The sequence below is a fragment of the Uranotaenia lowii genome, chromosome 3 (genome assembly GCF_029784155.1).
Source record: "Uranotaenia lowii strain MFRU-FL chromosome 3, ASM2978415v1, whole genome shotgun sequence".
In the NCBI taxonomy this organism is placed as follows: domain Eukaryota; kingdom Metazoa; phylum Arthropoda; class Insecta; order Diptera; family Culicidae; genus Uranotaenia; species Uranotaenia lowii.
The window spans coordinates 314,881,108-314,903,934 of record NC_073693.1 but is presented as its reverse complement, the minus strand read 5'-3'; the positions used below and the strand labels follow the sequence as shown (position 1 = coordinate 314,903,934).

At 32.7% G+C, this 22,827-nt stretch overlaps 1 protein-coding gene across 1 annotated transcript in view; it reads left to right on the top strand.

Moving 5' to 3' along the window:
* Nucleotides 1-22,827, top strand: part of LOC129758490 (limbic system-associated membrane protein-like) — a 147,962-nt gene that overhangs the window by 107,714 nt on the left and 17,421 nt on the right. Inside the window, exons 7-8 of the mRNA XM_055755993.1 lie at nucleotides 1,378-1,634; nucleotides 9,884-9,942. Of these exons, the coding sequence (XP_055611968.1) occupies nucleotides 1,378-1,634; nucleotides 9,884-9,942 (316 nt within the window). The remainder of the gene's footprint in view (nucleotides 1-1,377; nucleotides 1,635-9,883; nucleotides 9,943-22,827) is intronic.

Sequence of the window (22,827 nt, the reverse complement as noted above, 5' to 3'; positions counted from 1 at the left end):
ATATCCTTAGGTGTAACGTATAGCTTCAAAGTTAAGCTTTTTTAGACACTAAATACCATTCAGCTGATGTAGCTGAAATGTAGCTGACCTACAGTCTTTCTTCCGAAGAATGTTTTTTCGGTTTTTTTAGAAACACGAGAGATGTAGCGGTTTTAAGCGAGAAATGTTAAATTGACCCTCATGGTCTGATAAGGAAGTGTTCTTCCTGGGCTTCCAGCCAATAAAAAAGTAATAATGCAAATTAAAGATTTCAAAAATTCATTGAGGGTCCCCGAATAATTTTTATGCTCCCGAAAAAAGTTACAAGCCGACAAACTTCCAATAGTGTCATTTTGACACTAAGAGCTAATTAGGGTTAAAATACAGTTGTTTTCCAATTTTTCCGTCTTATTACACGGCGATTTCCTAAAACCTTACATATTTGTTTTTTTTGTGTTAGTCACAAAGTTATATTTTATATTATTTAACAGATTTGCTCAAAATTGCGTAAAGAATTGATTGTCATGTGTTTAAATTAACTTGAATTAAGAAGTTCCTTTAAAACTTCAGGATTCAAAAAAAAAAAAACTTGTGAAATAAGCTACAATTTTTTTTGTTGCAGAAAAAATTGTGACAGTATTGCAAAATTTCATTATTCTAAACCTTTTATAAAAAAAAAATTGAGATATAGAATTACGAAATGTAGAAAAGTTTGATGATAAAAATTATTTGTTATTTTTACTAAGCCTCTTAAAAAATCAAAATCAATTGTGGAATTGTTGGCATCGTGGAAAAAAAAATTCGTCCCTGAGGTCAGTTCAAATTTAAAATGAATACATGAAAGTTTCGTGGCAGATACTTAAAAAAAATTAATGCCTCTAATAAAAAACATTAACGTTACAGAAACAATCGTTCTTAGACAATTGCAATAAAAGCTATAGTTTTTCATATTTACTAGATAAATATGTTGAAAAAAATATTCAGATAAAATACTTACCATCATTAAGTTGAGAAGAACTGTAAAGGTATTCAAAATATGCATCCTTAACGCTTATCATTCCCTGAAGATCAAACATGACCTATCATAATAACACAAAATTAATTTCATTCTTCCTCTCTGTTTTCTCCCTTTTCTAATTTCCCGATACCATCACCGGTGCTGGTCGTCTGCTGCACTTTTGTGGCCGGTCAAATCGAATGATCATCATCGTCGTCGTCGTCGTTGTCGTCGTCATCATCGTCTTCCCTTCTTCCGGAAACGTCTCTATTCGGACTGGACCGGATGTGGTCGGGACGGTATTTGCTGGACATCACACATGCAAACTCGGATTTGTCTGGATTTTTATTGCATCATTCTTGTCCCTCCGGGGGGAATTGCATGACTGAACAACCGTACAGATGCTGGAATACGACCGGAAGATCCCTGCCATGGATGCGTACTCGTTCAATGGCGGAGGCGGAGGCGGAAGTGGCATCGTCGGGATGGGAAGCGGAAGCTACGGGGGTCACAACATGCATCACAAGTGGTCCCGGACGGACTGGCGAGATGTGGTGCTGCCGGCCTTTCCCTACTCGCATCACTACACTCAGGGCATGAGCTACCTGCTGCGGGGGCTGGAACCGGATCAGCAGTACGAGGCCCGGGTACAATCGAGGTAATTGCCAACCTGGATTCTGAAGACTTTGAATGAGAATGAGCGTGCGTTTGAGATGATTTTTTCGAGATTATTCTACAAACAAAGAGAGAATAAACATAAATTAAAAAAAAGACTCACCATAATCATAAACAGTTGAATCGATCGAACAAAATCAATCATTATCATTCAAAGTCGGTTTTGTTTGGAAAAATTCAGAGCATAGAGGCATAGTCAATTTTTAATCTGGAAAGAAAGTTGAAAAAATTGAAATATTTTAAATTTTTATTATTTATTACAAAAAAGGAAATTTTAAAACTGATCCTTAAAATTGCTTGAAATATCAATCCCCGTGCGTTTTAAATTGCTCGTTTTATATTAACAATAGCTTGCCAGAACACATCTCAGAAACTTTAAAAATATTGACTTTTTTCACTAAATCTCAAAGCACACATTGGAAAATTACTTAATGAACTTAAATTTCACCACAGTACTTGAAAATTGAAGAGCATCAATCCCTATAAATTGCGTTGTTTTCAGCGAAAAAATCAGAAAACTGAACTAGTCTAATGTACACACATAATTTGGGAGAGGTAATTAATTTCGTATTCCGTTAGATTTGAACCATTTTCCCTATCATTCAACATGATATGGAATAGAATTTGTAAAAATAAACTCGTTAAAAGTTAATAACTTATTTAGGATTAAGTTGTGATTTGGATCAACATGTGATCCGTTGATTTTTTTTTACATAAATAAGGCCGGAACAAATTTCAAATCCTTCTTTTGAGAAAAAAAAATAAATTGGAATAAATTTCACGAAAGCATGTATGCAACAAAGTTGCAAACAATATCATTGCACAAAACCTAAAAAATAAGTTATATTTTATCGATAAATTCAATAAAATCAAGAATACAAAAGGTGAAATAACTTTCCAAAATTTGTTTTTTCGTCTGGTAATCTTTTGGATTCTTGAATTGTTTTTCTCGAAATTTGCATTAAATACTTCAAATTTTATTTACATCCCCCTTCGGGTTTTTGGAAATTTCAAAGGGGGGGTGACAAAAAAAGAAATTGATATTTGCTCCAGCCTTAACAAATAGACAAATATGACTTATTTATTAAGATGAATGTATACTTGCTGTGCCCATAGCAAATGTTTGTTTCTCAAGTTTATTTGAAATTCTGTTATTTTTTTTATTTTCTTTTTTTGTTCCAGAACCATTTTTTTTATTGACGCACCAGCAAATCTTATTCTGAAATAAGGCCCACCTGTTAAAAACAATGACCACCCATGGTTTAGAATGTCTTTATAATTCTAAGGCATTTCTACCGATTCGAATAACTATCAGTGTATTCAAGTAAAACCAATTTTAAATCTATATATATAAAAAGCAATTTCTGTATGTTTGTTTGTTTGTTTGTTTGTTTGTTTGTTTGTTTGTTTGTTTGTTTGTTTGTCCTCTATAGACTCAGTCGTCCTGAGAGCTAGAGGTCTGAAATTTGGCATGGATGCTCATTAGGCTTAGGAAAGATGAAAAAGGTTTTCAGATTTTCGGATGACCCCTTCTGAAGGGGGTCGTCCATACAAGACAAATATTGTTTTCGCGATATTGACGTCATTTTTCGTCGGATTGTGTTGAAAAATTGCACTTGAGTGTTTTGAAAGACGAGCAATCGATTTCAGGGGGTCAAATTTTGTGTAAGGGGTCGGCCAAAGGGGTCGTCCATATTAACTGTTCGCTGTTTTTACGATATTGACGTTATTATACATCGTATTTAGATGAAAATTATTACACGATAGTTTTGAGTAACGTGCAATCGATTTGAGGAATCACATTTAGTGTAAGGGGCCGGCAAAAGGGGTCGTCCATATTAAATTTTCAGTATCTTAGTGATATTGACGTTTTTATACATCGGATTGGGGTGAAAATTTGCACATAGGAGTTATAAGGGACAAACAACTGATTTCACTTATCCAAACTAGAATCAGGGGTCGACCGAAGGGGTCGTCCATATTAACTAATCATTGTTGATGCGATATTGTCGTTATTATACATCGGATTCAGACGAAAATTGGTACACGAGAGTTTTGAGAGATGAGCAATGGATTTCAGGTATTAAATTCAGTGTAAGGGGCCGGCAGAGGAGGTCGTCCATATAAACCTTTCAATATTTTTGCAATATCGTCGTTATTTTATATCGGATTGGGATAAAAATTTGCACACGGTAGTTTTCAGGGACGAGCAACCGATTTCAGATGTCATATGTTTTGCCAGGGGTCGACGAAAGGGGTCGTCCATATAAATTAATTGTTCACGGTTTTTAGCAATATTGACTTTATTATACAATGGATTACTTTGAAAATTTGCACGAGAGTTTTGAGGGAAGGACAATCTGCTTCAGATACAAATAGTGTATAAGTGGCCACCGAAAGGGGCTTAACTTTTTGGAAATCATTGCGTTGTTATGCAAAGACCGAGTCAAGATTTATACACGGTTTTTTTTTGTCACGGTCAATTGATTCCTGATTTCAAATTTAGTAGCAGACGACATAAAAAGTAATCGTCCAATATTTTTTCAATTATTTCTTAACAATTGGCAATTGACTTTCATACTAACTGTTCATGACATATTCCAAGTTCAAAGCGAAACGGAGTTCGTATGGTCAGCTAGTATTTATAATAAGATTGCTAGATTATTTTCCCGCACTTATACGGACTGAAAAAAATGCGGGATATTGAATTAAAAAACTGGCAAAATCTGGGCAGTTGATTTCACAATTTACATTTCAAAATACGAGCAAAATTCGAGAAAATTTGGGAACCAACCCATAAATTATAAAAAAAATAAACCAAGAAGAAACTCGATCTCTTATATTTCTATAAGAAAACATCAGCAGGATTTCAGTTGTATTTTCACGGTGCCTCTGAAGGAACAATTTTATTTACCGAAAATAAGCATTGCTTATTTTTGCAACATTTGAAAGCAGCGACATTCAACTTTCATTTAAGCCCAAATTTGGATTAATCCACCGGAGGGTCCAAAACAATTTATTTTAAAAAAGGTTATTTCAAAGACAAAATCATACTAAAAACTGTGAAAATGCTCGTCTTACCTTTAGCGTTAATTTAACTCCATATGTCAATATCGTGACTTGATAGTAAGTTTCTCTGCCTACAACTTTCAAGAAGACATCAAAGTGATAAAAATTAATAAAAAAAGAGTTACAAAGTCACAAACAGAGTGATTACTATTTCATTTGAAAATCTAATTAAAGTTCTCATCACTGATTCTACCAAGAACGGAAATAGTATTCTACGAGCTTAGTTATTAATTATAGAATGTATAAATATTCAAAATGGTTTATTTACATTAAAAAACCAATCTTTTAAATACACTTTTACATCACTCTGATTTTTCCAAAGATCCCGAAGCAGGGAAAAAAATTGAAGGTATTTTAATCCAAAATTTGATACATTCGGAAAATTTTGTTATTTATTTCATACTTTGAGCATTGTAACATTTTGAATACATTTTGAATAATCTGGGCAAATAAATGTTGAAAAAATTTAAGCATTAAGCATTTCAAGCAACTGCTTAAAATTCTTTTCATGACACGATGTTATTTTTTGTTTTTAAATAAGTAAGGAAATAACATTCTAGGGAAAAGTCAAAAATGCGCAAATCCACAGACATATGCTTGCAGTGTTCCATACTACCAGATAAAATTCCATGGTTTTCTGAATTTGATCTAGGAAATTTGAAAAAAAAATCATTTATTTGAATAATTGCATAATTTTTAAAACACGAAATAAAAAATTCGCAAAAAAATCTGATGACTTCTAATCTGACAATTTAAAGTGAATTGAAAGAATATTTTCAAATAATAGTAATACATCAAATCAACTACTTAAAGCTTAGGTTGTTTGACTACTCATATCCACCTTAAATCATAAAACCCAAAATGCTTTAAATTACATCAAATCAACTACTTTAAACTGATGAAAACAAAGTAGATGTTGAGATTTTGTAACCTTCTTTTTCCTTTTCTTCAAAAAAAAAAAAAAATCAATGAAAGACAATAGGCTCAGTTCGTGTACTTTTGCCAAAAATGAAGAATCTTGAATCGGTTGAAAACTTAAATTCGACATCATTTTTACATACACGATTGCCCCCAAAAACGCTAATTTATGTATTCAAAAATAAACAATAGATTGATTTATTTTTTCAATTTCATATAGATACTTTATCATGCTTGTGATACCCGTGTCTAAGGTTTTACAATAAATCAAAAGTGAAAAGTATTAAAACCTTCAGAAATCATCAAAAAGGATGAAAGATTTCCAGCAAAGATGTTTAATTTTGAAATCCAGGTGAAATATTTAATATTTGGGCATAAATGTAAGAAGTCAATCTAATTTGACTAACATAGCTCAAAATATAAATATCTGAATTTTCAAGAAAGACGAGAGACATTTTTTCAGAATAAAACCCTACAAATGCTCTTAACTTCAGAAATTCTGATTAATTTCATGTAAAAGGTTGATTTTTAAAAGTAAATAGACCGTTTTGAACATTTATACTTTCTGCAATAAACAACTAAGCTCGTAGAAAACTTTTTCTGGTCTAAGTACAACCAGTGGTTGAAGTTTAATAAAAATTTTGAAATGAAATAGTAATCAATCTGTTTGTGACATTCCAAATCCTTTCGCTCAATGTGTATAACTTTGATGTCTCTTACAAAATTGTAGCCAGGGAAATTTACTATTAAATTATGTTTTTGACATATGATGTTGGATTTACGCTAAAGGTAAGACGAGCGTTTCCACAGTGATTACCTAGTATGATTTCGTCTTTGAAAAAACCATAAAAAAAGGTTAAAAATCTTCAAAAAAATGTTCTAGACCCCCCAGTGGATAAGTTCAAATTTTGCCTCAAATGAAAGGGAAAAGTTCCAGTTTTCGAATGGTTCAAAAATAAGCGATGCCTAAAAATAAGCGAAAAAAAAGTATTTTCTCCGATACACCGTGATTTAAGGCTTCCATTAAATCGATCAGGTTTATTTTGATGAAATTTGTTTAAAAATTTACCTTTAAGCCGCCGAAATAAAAATTTGAGGATTCTCGGTTTGAGGTTTTATTCCTTTAGCGAATCAAATGAATAATTTGGGCAAAATCCAGACAACCAAGCCATTTCATCAGTGTAAAAATTGTCAAAATTGTCAAAATTGTCAAAATTGTCAAAATTGTCAAAATTGTCAAAATTGTCAAAATTGTCAAAATTGTCAAAATTGTCAAAATTATCAAAATTGTCAAAATTGTCAAAATTGTCAAAATTGTCAAAATTGTCAAAATTGTCAAAATTGTCAAAATTGTCAAAATTGTCATAATTGTCAAAATTGTCAAAATTGTCAAAATTGTCAAAATTGTCAAAATTGTCAAAATTGTCTAAATTGTCAAAATTGTCAAAATTGTCAAAATTGTCAATATTGTCAAAATTGTCAAAATTGTTAAAATTGTCAAAATTGTTAAAATTGTCAAAATTGTCAAAATTGTCAAAATTGTCAAAATTGTAAAAATTGTCAAAATTGTCAAAATTGTCAAAATTGTCAAAATTGTCAAAATTGTCAAAATTGTCAAAATCGTCAAAATTGTTAAAATGGTCAAAATTTTCACTCCTATACCTAGATAGATGACCCTAATAATTTGTCTTTGATAAAAGTCATCATCGATGGATGTGTGGAACCTTTTCATTAAAATCGGCTCCAGACTAGAAACAGTTTGTTTCCAGTCGGTTCAAAAGTGCTACTGAAAAGTTTCACTTTTATTCAATCAAGCACGTTCTTCTGATCCTATATTTCTAAACCAGCAAAGGATAGCCGATTCATCCATTCCGTTCACCGATGGGAATGTCTGTTCTTTTTTTTACCACTCTCTGGAGCCACCCGAAAAAAACCAGGCCGATTCGTTCAGACAAGAAAAAGTGCATGGCCATCATAAAGCATTCTGCCGTTCTCCATTCTTGCCAATCCTTGTCCTTTCCGCAAATGCCGCAAAAGCGACAGATGGCAGCTTATCCGATAATGATGTATGACGTTCGATTCGATTCGATTCAATTGGAATCGTTCGTTCATCCGACCATCCGGTGTGTGTGGCCACCATCCAGAGTTCAAAGCCACACACTGAACGGAGCATTTCCCGGCCTTCGTCGTCTGCTGCTACAGGATGAATCCTATAACGAACTCGGGGCTGATCCCAGTCGATGGCATCCTTTGCCATAACCCTAATGCCTTGTATGGGATTTCCCACATGATGGTCGAGGTTCGAGACTCAGACAACGCAGAGATGTTGTGAAAAACGGGAACACAGGAGAAAACCACATTAGCATTGTCACATGTCGAACACACTATAGAGGACGTACGTGCACATGAGCTTTGAAGGACATTGAAGGTAGAACAGAACAGACACACATACACATACAGGAGTTCATTGATACGTGAGTGAGCCACTTTGGTGTGTTTCGCTCGGAAAGAATCATTGGTCATTGGTTGGTCATGGGAAGGAAGAACGGGATTGAACTTTTAGCCACAAAAAATGGATCATCGATAAATCGAAAAAATGAATGACTCAGTTTGTTTGATAAGCTTTGGAGATGATTGGAAAGATCATGTGTTTTTTTTTACTTTCTCTATTTTGCTTCGGAAGAATTTATGACTTTAAAACTTACATCGATGCTCTTTTCCAAACAGCATTTGCTGAATGTATTATTTAATAACTGTTGACACTTACGGTTTTTTTTTCGTCGAAATACATTCCTCCAGTAGAAGTCTCTACTACTTCATCTTGCAGAACCAAAACACATTAAAACATTAAAGTTGTTCTTTTTGAGGTTATTTTTGAATTTCTCAAGTCTTTTTCTGGAGTCTAAAAAGCTTCGTTTTTAAAAACTCATCCATGATTATTTGCAATATTTTTAAGTAACGTTTCTATGAGTAAATTTAAACTTTCAGGTTTCTTTGAGAAAATTGAATAGTTTATGCTGAAAAAACAATATCATTTTTGTCTCTTATGTAAAACCAAGCATGTTTATGGTTTCTGTACCAATTTATAAATTCTCACAAGTAATTTTTCTGCTGAACAACTTTGTCACAGACTGTAACTTCTTATCTTGTTTGACAAAAAAGTCATTAGCTGTTTAACAGGGGTATGTCTTAAGGCATTGAAAAACAATAAATTCAATTGACATCACAGCTTGTGCCTCGCCAAGTTTTGCATGAAAAGTAGTCATGCAAGACCTCGCACGGCTTGGTTTCTCAGAAGAATTAAAATTTTTGTTGATTTTTCAGTACAATATATTCAATTTTCCCATACAAACATAAGAATTGAAAATTTACTCATGTAAACGCTTTTTAAAAATTCTGCAAAAATTCATGGATTAGATTTGGAACAAAATGACGCATTCTAGACCCCAGGGTTTGAGAAATTCAAAAATGACCTCATATCGACTCAGTCTATTCTCCACATGCTTTGTGTTCAAGTCGCGATCGAGAAAAATGGATCAATGGTTGCTGATGACAGGTGATGATGATAAACGCGGTACAAATGCTTACATCATTACATGGTAAAGCGAGACTACTCAAATTGGTAACGTGTTAACACACCAGTGTTGCCAGAGATTCTGAGTAGAAGTATCATTTTACAGCAGCTTTAAATAAATTTGTTCATCGTTGAACAGGTAATTTGAGATCTCTTTTCAACAATGAGTGAATTAAAAATATTTCAATCTTAATTTCAAATAGGCGAATGACGTATGAGTGTTTTCTTTGCATAACTTCATTTTTAAAAACCTTTAACCATACTAATCTATTTCTTTGTATTACTTTCTTCTCTTTAATATCTCAAAAAACCATAATCGCTCGAATGCCATTTTCCATGGAATGCAATTAAAAACCCGCGCTGCCTATCCTGCCGGATTTTGTCACCCGGGATAAACCACCATGGCGATGGATCTGCTAACGATGGGACTTTTATCGGGCTCAACACATTCGACGAAAACGAAAACGGAAAAAAATGTTTTTATTTTCATCCAAACGACACACAAACATACGCCGACCAACTGTATCAACGTGATTTTTAATCAACGCTCATCCGACTGTCAACTCCCACATTGTAAATGGAAAACACCAAACGGGGATAACATACAACCCCCTTCAAATTCGAAACAAAAAAAAATCCGCAAACATAAAACCCCAAAACACATCCCACAGAAACCGGTACGGGTGGAGCGATTTCTCCGAAAGCTTTCTTTTCACCACGTCAAACACAGGTAAGTTTGGATTTATTTATTTATTTATTTGACGTCAATCATTTGCGTAGACCGTTTTACATGTTTGCCTTAAATCTATATAAGTATAATGTTATGATAGAAGCACTCTCTTCAGTTCATTTTTGTTCATTGTTATATCAATTATGGTGCAGTATTTGTTATAGCAGATCATGATCTTATTTATAGGTCCATTTTGGGCATAGTTTGTTCTTTGTTTATTTATGTAGAAAAGATTCCTGTTTCTTAAATACCGAGTGGGAGAATAAAAGTTAAGTTTTTCTAAAATGTTTGCATCATTTACTCTTTGCCCAATAACATCATTTATAAAAGCTAACATTGCAAACTCACGTCGTTTATCAAGACTATCTATTTTAATTAACATACATCGAGATTCATACGAAGGTAGCTGATACGAGCTCCAACCTAACCTGCGTAAAGCATATAATAAAAACTGTTTTTGTACTGACTCAATGCGGTCTTTATGTGTACCTTGATATGGAGCCCAGACAACACTGCAGTACTCAAGAAGGGGCCTAACATATGTTACATACAGTGTTTTGATGGTATAGGGATCATTGAATTGAAAACTAAACCTTTTTATAAACCCGAGCATATTACTTGCCTTGTAAATTATGTTATTGTAGTGTTCTACAAAGGTCAGTTCAGAATCTAGTATGACTCCTAAGTCTCTGACTTGATTGCATCTTTCTACAGATTTTTGACCAATGGTGATGGTGTCCTGTCTTACATTTCGCTTTTTGGTAAATGAGATTGAGATGCATTTTTTTACGTTTATCTCTAGCAAGCTTTTTGTACACCATACATAAAAATTATCAACTTCTCTTTGGAAGGATTCAATATCAGATGGTTTACGTATTTCCATGAAAAGTTTCATGTCGTCTGCATATATTAAAACATTTAAATGATTTAAAATGTGTTCAACATCATTGACAAATAAAATAAATAGTAAAGGACCCAGATGGGATCCCTGTGGCACTCCTGATGTAACATGCACAACAGACGACAAATTTCCTTCAAATCTTACTTGTTGCGTTCTTCCGTGCAGGTATGACTGAACCCACTTTAATAATTTATGATTGAAACCTATTTTAGATAATTTGAAAAGCAATAAAGGAATATCAACTCTATCAAATGCTTTGCTAAAATCAGTATATAATGTTTCAACATAATTCCCTTCATCTATGGCATTTATCGAGAAATTTACAAAATTTAGTAAATTGGTGGAAGTAGAACGTCCTCTAATAAAACCATGTTGTTTAGTAGTGATTGCATTTTTAACTTGAGAAAAAATGTGTTGATTAATTATTGATTCAAATAACTTAGGGATGCAAGATAATATAGCAATTCCACGATAATTTTTAACATCTGACTTTTTGCCGGTTTTGAAAATCGGAACCAAATACGATTCTTTCCAAATGGGGGGTAGTATGCCGCTTTTTAAAGATGAATTGAACAACCAGAACAAGGGTTTCACTAACTCATTTGATAATGATTTCAAAAATACTGGCGGCAATCCATCAGGACCTGCCCCTTTAGAGGCGTCTAAGGTGTTTAAAGCATTCAAAATTTCGTTGGGTGATACATTATCAACAGTGATATTTAATGAAGATTCAGGAAGATACGAGAAATAAGCATAATCTCGATCCTCTGCGTTACGGGTTGTGTAAACATTTTGAAAAAAATTAGCAAAAAGTTACTGATTTCCGCAGGATTTTTACCGATTTTGTCGTTGAACTGCATTTTTGTCGGAAAATTGCTAGACTTCTGTATATCTTTAACTAGGCTGAAAAATGATTTTGGGTCTGATTTGATATTACTTTCTATTCCTCTATTATACTCCTCGTGTGCGATTTTCATTTCCATATTTAGTTGATCACAGATAGTCAAATATATTGTGAGGTTCATATCATTTGCATCTTTTTTATAGTTTTTATGGGCTTTCTGCTTTCTATTTTTAAGATTAAGTATCTTCTTACTATACCACTTCGGATTTCTATTCGGCTTTTTTTCTACGTTTTTTGGGTACTGCAGACTCTAATATATCGAATATGTTTTGGTAGAAAAAAGTTACAGCCTGATGTGTTGATAAACTACGAATACTACTTTGCCAATCAATCGAGTTTAATTTGTTTTTAATTAGTTCGTAGTTTGCATGTTTGAAGTCAAAATAAGGTTCAGATAAATTGTCATCCGACATTGTGGCGTTGTCATGAATGAAAAAGGAATATTCAATAGCAGAGTGAAATACTTCATTTTTCCAAAGTGGATTTGGTGCCTCAATCACACAGAAATCATCCGTCATATTAGTAAACAATAAATCAAGGTAGCAGTTATTCTGATTTCGTACGTGATTTATTTGATTAAGTCCAATCTCAGAACTCTTTTCAAATAATGTTAGAAGTGTTGAGTTTTCCCCAATTATTGGAATCAAAAGAGATTCGTTGTGGTCATCTACAATAAAATCAGCAGCACTTTGATTAAAGTCGCCATATATGTGAACATTGGCGTCAGACTCGAATTTTGAAATTATATTATCAGCAATACTAAAAAACATTTTATAGGACTCAGTTTTGGCACCTTCAGGGGGAAAATACACAGATCCAAAAATGTGAACTTGATTTCCTATCACGGATTTAACCCAAACATGGTCAAATTCCTTGTGTTTATTAGATGGGATTTCTTCAGATTCATAATCAGAAGAAATTGCAATTAAAACGCCACCCCCGGATTTCTTGTCGGATAACAATTTATCACGATCGTCTCTATAGACATTAAATTTATCAGCGAAGACTTCGGAGCTTTTAACGCAAGAATCCCAACTCGTCTCAGTTGCTAATATTAAGGGGTAGCTACAAGCAGCTACACGCCTGTAAATTTCATTTAATTTTAAGGCACTTTTCATTCTATTAAAATTTTGACAATAAATTGTTATTTCTTTACTGTCGCATAGAGAGGAATTGATTTTCTTGCAAGCAGAGTTTTTCATATCATACCTAACTACATCGTTGTTGTCCTCCAAGGGGCCCGTCAGATCCTGGCAAAACACGAATGCCTACATGCACACGCTTGACATGGAGAAGGCCTCTGGGGCGAGCGCGCCAAATCTGGATTTCCTATCGTCGAGACCGTGCTTACTCGTGCAAGCTGATGATCTGCCGGATATGGATTCAGTACTTCACCACGTTGGAACCTTATACCACGCTGATTTTCTACTGGAGGTTTTGAAAATGTTGCTTTTGCAGCTGCTAGTAGCTTTTTATCCGGAAGCAGAGAGTTGATAACTGGTTGATGATTGATGTGGGGGATCCTGGTACTATTGTAATCGCTGTAACTACATGAAGGGGTATCCTGGTCTATGTTGCTGTTTCTATTGTTGTTGGCATTGTTGTAGTTGTAATAGTTGAAGGTGTGCTCCTCATTGAAGGTTTTTTTTTTGAATAGGAGGGAAGGTTGAGGTTATTTTGACTTTGATCAGAGGCAAAACAGCAGAAAATCATCAATATTTGCCTGTTTTTAATTAATTGTGACATTTCATTTCATGACCATCAAAAACCAACATCAAGCTTTTTTCTAAGCTGTCCGCAATAACTTTCTTGGTAATTTGAGCTGCTGTGGATAGAAAAATGTTGAAAAATAATCATATAATTCAATTGAAAGCAAACTTTTTACCAATCAGATTATGAACTTATAGAAGAACTTTAAACAGGAATCAGCTTGGCACTTGGGCATTGAGAATTCAAACATTGATTCATATCAAAGATCCATTTAAATTATTTCATTACCAAATAAGAACCAAAATTCATATTTGTGTTTTCCAACCGATTTTTACAACCTTCATTGTTTTGGAAACCTTTTGGGTGAACTTTGATCACCGGGGAATCTTTGATCAACATGATTTTTTTGCAGATAATCATCATTAACTAAGTCTGAAGTTAAAATATCTGAAAACTGTTTTCTACTTTTGAATGCCTTCAAATTGAGTTTCAAATAGGCTAAATTTGGTTTGTAGTTGGAGATTTTTTAATATTACTTAAAATACAGTTTTAAAATTTAAAATATATGTTTCTTCGATGACTCACATACAAACATCCCTCCGGATAAAATGATAGCATCTAAAAGCAAATGATGCGTTGTTTTATATGGAAGTTTAACTATTTTCCTTTGTAGAGGTATAGTTTTAGAATTGATTCTATGATAATTTTTGGATATAATAAAAAATGGATATTTTCTATGAGAAAGCTTGTAAAGAACAAATGGCTGAAAAATGTCAAAGGAATAGTGGGCGGACTTTGAGAATTGCATGAAGGTAAAATTTCATTTATTATTGAGGCCAAAAAATATTGAGAAATGTTTGCTCCTAAGTGTATGCAACAACATTGTCCATCATTTTAGTAAATTTGTTTTTAAAAGAAAACGTTGAAAAATTCAATTGAGTCGAAACAAAAAGTAACTGTTGAAAATTTTTTAAGCCTTCTGAGATAATTAGCCTCAAAACAATAATTTTGAAGATGACGTTAGTGATCAAAGTTACCCCTCATAATGAAATCTGGTTTTATAACAAACATTTAGTTATAGCCACTTATGTCGTTTGAATATTCTGCTATCAATGACCATGTTTTAACTGCTAACCTCAGTGATTATTTTGAAACTTTCAAGTGTTACACTATAGCAACCCCTTCCAAAATATTGGAAAATGAATTAAAAAAGTGATCAATGTTCCCTCAGTTTACGGTGCTTTAACTCATTTTGATTTTTATTGATTTACAAGTGATTTTTTTAAGGCATTTAACTCACATAGTTTTTATGTGCCAAGAGTATGTTTCCTTTCTTTGGGTTAGTAAGAGGGGAACCCATTCTGTAAAATACGAATTATGACGATTTTTTATGAAACATTTTAGGAAAAAAAATTAAAAAAAAAATTATGGCAATAGTCAAATCGTTTTTACTTTTGCAACAAATTTTTTAAATGAACTTTATAAATCTCTGATATTATAATCTCTAAACTAATTATTAATTTTAAGGGTGATCAAAAAATTCAGAACAGTTTTTGTTTTTTATGTAGGTTTTGGTTTCATCAGTTATCAATGGTAAATTTCACTTAAATCTGATTAATTTTAAACTTATAAACGCTATATCAACAAAACTAGAAGTGATCGACTAAATCCGAAAAAAGATTTTAATTCATGAATCAAAATTTCTCCAAATAAGTCTTCAAAAAACATCAAAACTTCTGTTTCTTTGAGTTATCGATTGAATTTAGAAATTTCCCATCTTTCCATCTTCCAAAATTTGTTTTTTGGTCTTTCGAATATTTTATTTTTTCTTCGAAATTTACTTAAAATACATAAAACTTTATTTACTCCTCCCTCCGGGTTTTTGGAAATTTTGAAGGGGTGACAAAAGTAGAAATTGGTATTTGTTCCAGCCTTATTAAAAAAAAATGCGCTGAATTGTAAAGATGGTGTTCAATGTGAAGTGTTCTTGTTATTGATAGAAAATATGTAAATTTTGACAACTGTCATACTGGCGCTTGGAATTTCATTACAAATCATCACTTTTCTCTCCTTTCTTCCGAGAGCCATTAAAAGCTCATCAGCTTTATCGTCATTATGAGTATTGATGTTGAAATAAATTGATTTATTTTTCTTATTCCTACTTCTTGGATTTTGAATTTTTTTTAAATCAAATATGTTTTTGTTCTTCAGATCCAAATTTCATGGAAAACATAATCTATAAATCTAAATTTTCAATAAGAGAAACAATGTATGTACCTTTAATATTTTTCAAGCCCAATTTCACAATTGAAAGCAAACAAATATTAAAAGCTTGATATTTTGAACTATGAAAATTGCGCCTGAAAATCTATGAACGTTTATTTTCTTTTTTATTATTTCAAATTTTCTTTTTTAACCGATCATGATTTTTTTTAACTTCATAAGTATTTCATATGTACTTTCAATATTTACGACAACACTTGGAATTCCTTATTCATTTTTCTAAATTTTTGTTATTATATATTCAATATAATCGTTTTATGATTATTTGAACATGTTGTATTATAAATAGGTATAAAAAAATACTACTATGAACTATGAAAATGAGCTTTTAAAGCTTTATATTTTGATAACAAGAAGAAAATGTATATTAAAAAATAATTATTAAATAATTAACATTATTTTTTTACCAAAAAACAAGGCAACCATTTTTCCTAACCGAGAACTCACATTTCAAATCGTGATTCATAGTATTTTTTCAATAAGGCTGGAACAAATATCAATTTCTTTTTTTGTTACCCCTCCCCCCACCCCCCCCCCCCCCACCCCCTCTTCGAAACTTCCCAAAACTCGAAGGGGGAAATAATTAAAGTTTGATGTAATTTATGTTAATTCCAATAAAAAAATTCCAATATCTAAAAGATTACAGGACTAAAAAACAAATTTAAGAAGATGGGAGTTATTTCACCTTTTGTTTTCTTGATTTCGTTGAATTATTCGATAAAAAATTACTTGATTTATGGGTTTTGTGCAACAAAATAGTTTGCAATTTCGTTGCATACCGCTTCCGTGCAATTTATTCCAATTTATATGTTTTTCGCATTATTTTTTATTGTCCGCCCCCCTCGCGATGTTCCAAGTCCGAGTGACAAAAGAAGGATATGGAATTTGCTCCAGCCTAATTCATATTAGGTATTACAATGAAATTTTTTTAATCAACCTTTGCATAGAAAATGATGAAAAGAAAATTCAATCAAAACAATTAAACATAAATAACACTAGTTAACAGCACTTTTGAACTTAGTAAACTGAAGGTCATTTCTAATGTGAAATCGGGCGCTAAATCCGAAAATGAAATTCAAAAAATATCAGTAGAACCGTTTTGAGTTATGCTCCAAATATGAAATTTCAGAAAAATTAAAAAAAGTTCTTGTACTAAGATTAAAATATCTCGGACGGCATAACAGTAATTTGAAATCCCTCTTTTGCATATTGAAGGTGAATAAATTTTCTATCGATCATCTGAACACTGTTTTTACGTTTGACCAACAGCATTGTTGATATTAGAGACTATTATATATATAGAGTATACTATTATAAGTGTACTGCGGTAAAGTAAAGTAGCCATAACTTTTTCAATTTTCAGCCGATTTTGATAAACAACCACTTGAAATATTTGTTTTGAACTGACATTTAAGGGCAAAAGAAAATCAGATTTTTTGAATGCTACTATTGAGTCTAAAACTATCGTTGAAACAAAATTTTCTCTAAAAAAATACGTTTTTTATAATTTTTTCTCTTATTAAGTCATTAATGTCAACAATGCTGTTGGTCAAACGCAAAAACAGTGTTCAGATGATCGATAGAAAATTTATTCACCTTCATCATTCAAAAGAGGAATTTCAAATTACTGTTGTGTCTTCCGAAATATTTTAATCTAAGTACAAGAACTTTTTAAATTTTTCCGAAATTTCAAATTTGGAGCATAACTCAAAAACGGTTCTACTGAGATTTCCTTGAATTTCATTTTCGGATTTAATTAATCAAGTTAATCAGTTAATCAAGTTCACGATTTTTTTTAAATTTTGTAAACTAGTGTAATTATATATTTTCATTTTGGGTAGCAACTTTTTATCATGGCTCATTACTGATTTGATCTGAAATTTAATTTTAAATTCGTGTTCAATTTCTTTTTAAATCAATTGTTATATTTTATGTATTCTATTTCCGAGGCTTCAAATTGTGATATTGTTCGAAAACTTAATTCGTGTTCATTTTCTGTTGTTCCGAAAATATTGATTTTAAATTTTGAAATTCGACTGCTTTAAATTTATTTTTCAGAAATGTTTTGGTTTAGAATAAGAAACATTATTTAAAATAGTTTATAACTGACTTACCGAAAAAAAAATCGATTTGAAAATTTCATTCTTATAATAATAATTCGCACAGATTATTTGTACGGATCTGTATCAAAATATACTTCTCCATTCTAAACCGAAAACAAACAAACTAGATTAAATACGCATTTCACTTTCTTATTTATAGTTTTACCCCACAGTTTCCGAAACACATTACATTCTTGATTTTCTGCGACTTTGGCAATCTTTTTCAATAGCTTAATGATGTAATAAGAACTCGAAAAAATAAAAAAAAATTACCATCTGTAGGAAAAAAAAAGTCAAAGCTATCGATTTATTCCCTTTAATTCAACCACGGTATAAGAAAAGTTCAGATACCGGTATTTCGATAGCAAGCGTCAGTGAGCGTTTTTGATTCAATTCAAGATAGTAAGTTGCTATCGAAAAACCAGTATTCGAACTTTTCTTATACCGTGGTTGAATTAAAGGGAATCTTTCGATTGCTTTGACTCAGTAGAATTATTGAACCAAGCAGGCTTACAACACATAACGGCGGAAAAAATGAGGGCTTCGAGGGCAACATACATTGTAAAAAAACCAACTTTTCTAAATAACAACTCATCGTCTAACGCTTAAAAGACATGGAGTGGTTTAAAAACAAATTTCTTCATCATTTTTTAAAAGTTACTAGCTGTCCCCATACGAACTCCGTTTCGCTTTCAACTTGAATATGTTATGAACAGTTTGTATGAAAGTCAATAGCCAAATATTTTCCAGATGCAATTCCGAATTAATTGTTAAGTTGTAATTGCAAAAATATTGAACGAACACCTCTTCTGTCGTCTGCTACTCCATTTGAATTCAGGAATTGATTGCCCGTGCCAAAACAAACCCAATGTAAAAATATCGAGTCGATCGTCGCATAACAACGCAATTATTGCCAAAAAGTTTAACTCCTTTTGGTGGCCTCTCATACAATCTTTGATATCTGAAGTCGATTGTCCGTCTCTGAAAACTACCGTGTGCAAATTTTCATCCCAATCCGACGATATTTCAAAAATATTGTAAGGTTAATATGGACGACCCTATTGCCGGCCCCTTACGCTGAATTCAATACCTAAAATCTATTGATCGTCCCTCAAAACTCTAGTGTACCAATTTCCTTTAAATAGATGTATAATAACGACAATATCGCAAAAACAGTGAATAGTTAATATGGATGACCCCTTAGGCCGACCCCTGACTTTAATTTGGATAAGTGAATTCAATTGTTTGTCCCAAATAACTCTATGTGCCAATTTTCAACCCAATCCGATGTATAAAAACGGCAAGATGACTAAGATATTGAAAACTTAATATTGACAAACATCATTTCTTAGGAAGCTTGAATAGATTTGGCCAAATAGTTTTATCTTCAAAAGATTTAACTGCTTTTTTTATCTTTTCCATCCCTTATCTGTTGAAGATTATCCCACTTTTCAATATGGATGATTTGCATGTTTTCAACTGCATAAACTCTGAATCTAATAAATTTTTCTTTCTCTATGAGGAATTGCAAAAATATAAAAATTGTTGACCCTCAAAGCCCCCCAGCTGCGGTAAAGAGCACTTTGAAAGCCACTACTATTCTAGTCAGTATATTCCTAACAGGCTTATTTTTATTTATTTACATAGTATTCCGTCTTACGACATAACTTGACGAACATAATTCCTAAAATTCACTCGGTCCATGGCAACCGTTCTCCAATTTCTCGGGCACCCCACGTTCGCCAGATCACGCTCCACTTGGTCTAACCACCTCGCTCGTTGCGCCCCCGCTCGTCTTGTTCCAACCGGATTCGTAGCGAACACCTGTTTTGCAGGACAGTCGTCCGGCATTCTCGCAACATGTCCCGCCCAGCGTATCCGGCCAGCTTTCACCACCTTCTGGATACTGGGTGCGCCGTAGAGTCGCGCGAGCTCGTGGTTCATCCTTCGCCTCCACACTCCGTTCTCCTGTACGCCGCCAAAGATGGTTCTTAACACTCGTAACAGGCTAGTTGTATTTTTCAATCAAAATGTAGGCTTAAAATTCTATCCAAATATCTCGTACCGGTAGCATGTGCTTTGAACAGTAGAAGGTACAAAAAACACCCGCCAAAATTTTCACTTTCAAATTATAAATGCTCAGCAAGCTTTGATTTGCTATCCAGTACATGTGAACTCTGGATGGTCGTTTCTAATAGCCTGCCCATGGTGATGGTGAAAATAATCCCGCCAACTAAAGGAACGGAAACGAAAGTCGGTTCACAAAATGGGTGCCATGACTTTTGGTTCGGGGGAATAAAACCGTTGTTGTATGGACGACCCCCTTCAAAAGGGGTCATCCGAAAATCTAAAAACATTTTTCATCATTCCTGGTCCTAATGAGCACCCATGCCAAATTTCAGCTCTTTAGCTCTTAAGGCAGCTGAGCCTATTGAAGACAAACATACAAACGAACAAACGGAAATTACTTTTTATATATATAGATGACTGAAGTGTTAGACTAAGTCGATTTTGGGTCTTTATCAATTTCTCAAACCCTGAGCTCTTCAAAACTTTTTTGAGATCCAAACTTATATATGATTTTTTCAAATCTTTTGAGTGACGTTAACATGAGTAAATTTTGCTTTCTAGATTTTTTTGGATAAATTTTATGTTCTGTTGTGTAAAACAAACATCCTTTTTATTTCTTCCAAAGAACCCAGTCTAATAACGTTTTTTGTGAAAATTAATAATTCTTCAAATGAATTCTTACTTTGAACAGCAATGTCAATTACTGTATTTTCGTATCTAATGAAGCAAAAAAGTTATAAGCTGTTAATTAGAGATCTGTCTTTTTGCATTGAAGACAATCAATACAATTTACATCACTATTTATATCTAGCAAAATATTGCTTATAAAGTAGTCATTCAATACCTCCCTAGGCACCAGCAGTGATGTGAGTTGAATTAATTGTTTTTTTATTTTTAATGCCAAATAATGTAAGCCTTTTCAACAGCTGATAAATTTTAGGCCTGATTAGATACTTATATCTATTATATAAAATTCTCTTGTAACGGTGTTTGTAGTACTACTCCTCCGAAACGACCGAAACGATTCAAATTAAATTATTTTTAGAATATTCTGTAGGCATGCGAATCGGTTTATATCGAATAAAAATAACAGAAAGTCGCTTCAATTGTCCATTATAATTAAATTTGTAGTTTTTCGAATGAAATTAAAGTCATGACATCCATTTTCTCGAGATTTTCTTTTCTTTGGGCGCCGGGCGAGCGGTTTGTTTTTCGTCTCCATGGTCGAGGCATCGCGAGCCAACCATGTAACCATGGCATAGCAAACTGATCAGTGAGAATATTTTGGCGCGTATTTCTCAACCAAGCATATTTTCAATGCAAGGGGTGGCGATATGAAGCCTTGATGTGATTTTTTTTCTTATTGATTCCCAGCTCATTTGTACAGCACATGGTTATGAATGACGCCTCGATGTGACATTTTGCCGATCAAATAAAACAAATAAATTGTGTTTTGTCAAAATCTGAAATTGAAAAGTCAGGCATTCATTTTTAGAAATTTTCTTTTCTTTGAGGGGTTTGTTTTTCGTCTCCATGGGCGAGGCGTCGCGAGCAAAAGTCGTTGGAAGATAATAGTAACCAAAGCATACTTTTCATTGATCGTTGGAAAAATTTAAAAATTAGGCGCCTGTTTCTTAACCAAGTACCTATATCTCTTATGCACGTGGGGCCGATATGCAACCTAGACGTGTTTTTTTCCTTGCTTATTTGTGCACAGCACATGGTAATAAATGACGCCTAGATGTGACACGGATTGATATTTTATTGATCGAATCAAAACCATATAAACGATTTTAAGTATTAAAACCATTTTTAATCAGTGTTAATTTAAGTAGTAGATTGTTTTCCAAAAAATATGAATTTGGTAATGATGCATATGAAATAATCTTATAACATTTTGTGGACGTTTGATAAAAAGAAATTTTGAAGCTATACAATCAATTTCGTATAATCCAATACGCCTAAAACGCTAGACACATTAACTGAACAAGAGTCTGTCCTTTGAAATAGATTAGATAAGATTGAAGTTCTTAAAGGCCGAATGAACTTTTTGAGTTTTCGCAAACGTAAGTTGAAGCTATCAATAAAATATTCAATTTTTTATAACTCAAATTGAGGATATGCATTTTCTGGAAGAATTTTCAATTATGAAAGTAGACTAGAACAAGTGCAAACATTCAATTTTTACAAAAAAAATGTATGCAATATTTCTTCATCTAACAATTGTTTGGCCCAAAAATACAATCTGATTAAATGAACTCAACTCTTTTTTTTTAAATCATTCACCAAAAAACTGTTTACACGTTTACTGTTTGTGCAAGTACGAACTCAACATGAAAAGTGTGTTTTTTTTTACATATTTTGGCTACATAGAAGAGACTTTTGATTCACTTTTTGTTGGAAATTTTTTTTTTTGTGATTGATATTCCAGTAGCAGCAGATTTTTATGATGAACTTTAAATATGACCTGAAAGTGTTAAAAATAATTCTATGTCCTGTAATTTCTTAGGTGGAATAAGTGAAAAAGCGCCATTTAGCAATAAAACATCTACCATATAAGAATTTTATCTCAAAAATGGCCAGAAAGGATATCCTGAGTGTTGAATATGAAGCGGATATTCGAAATTATTATAAAGGTCTTTGTAAATCAAGGTCTTTTGGTTGAACAACATTCAGTGAAATTTAAGTACCAAGCATTAATTTATTCCGGAGAAAAACTTAGGATATATCCATGAAAGTTGATAAAACAGACAAACAAGCACAAGTTTTGAATTCATTTTAAAGTCTTTCCACTGACGCATCTGAAAAAGAACTATGTGATTTCACTTGCCTCAATAAATGGGACAAATGCATACTTGAATATTTCTTTTGGTCAACAAAACTAATATTTTTTTGAAAATATTATTTTTTTCAGA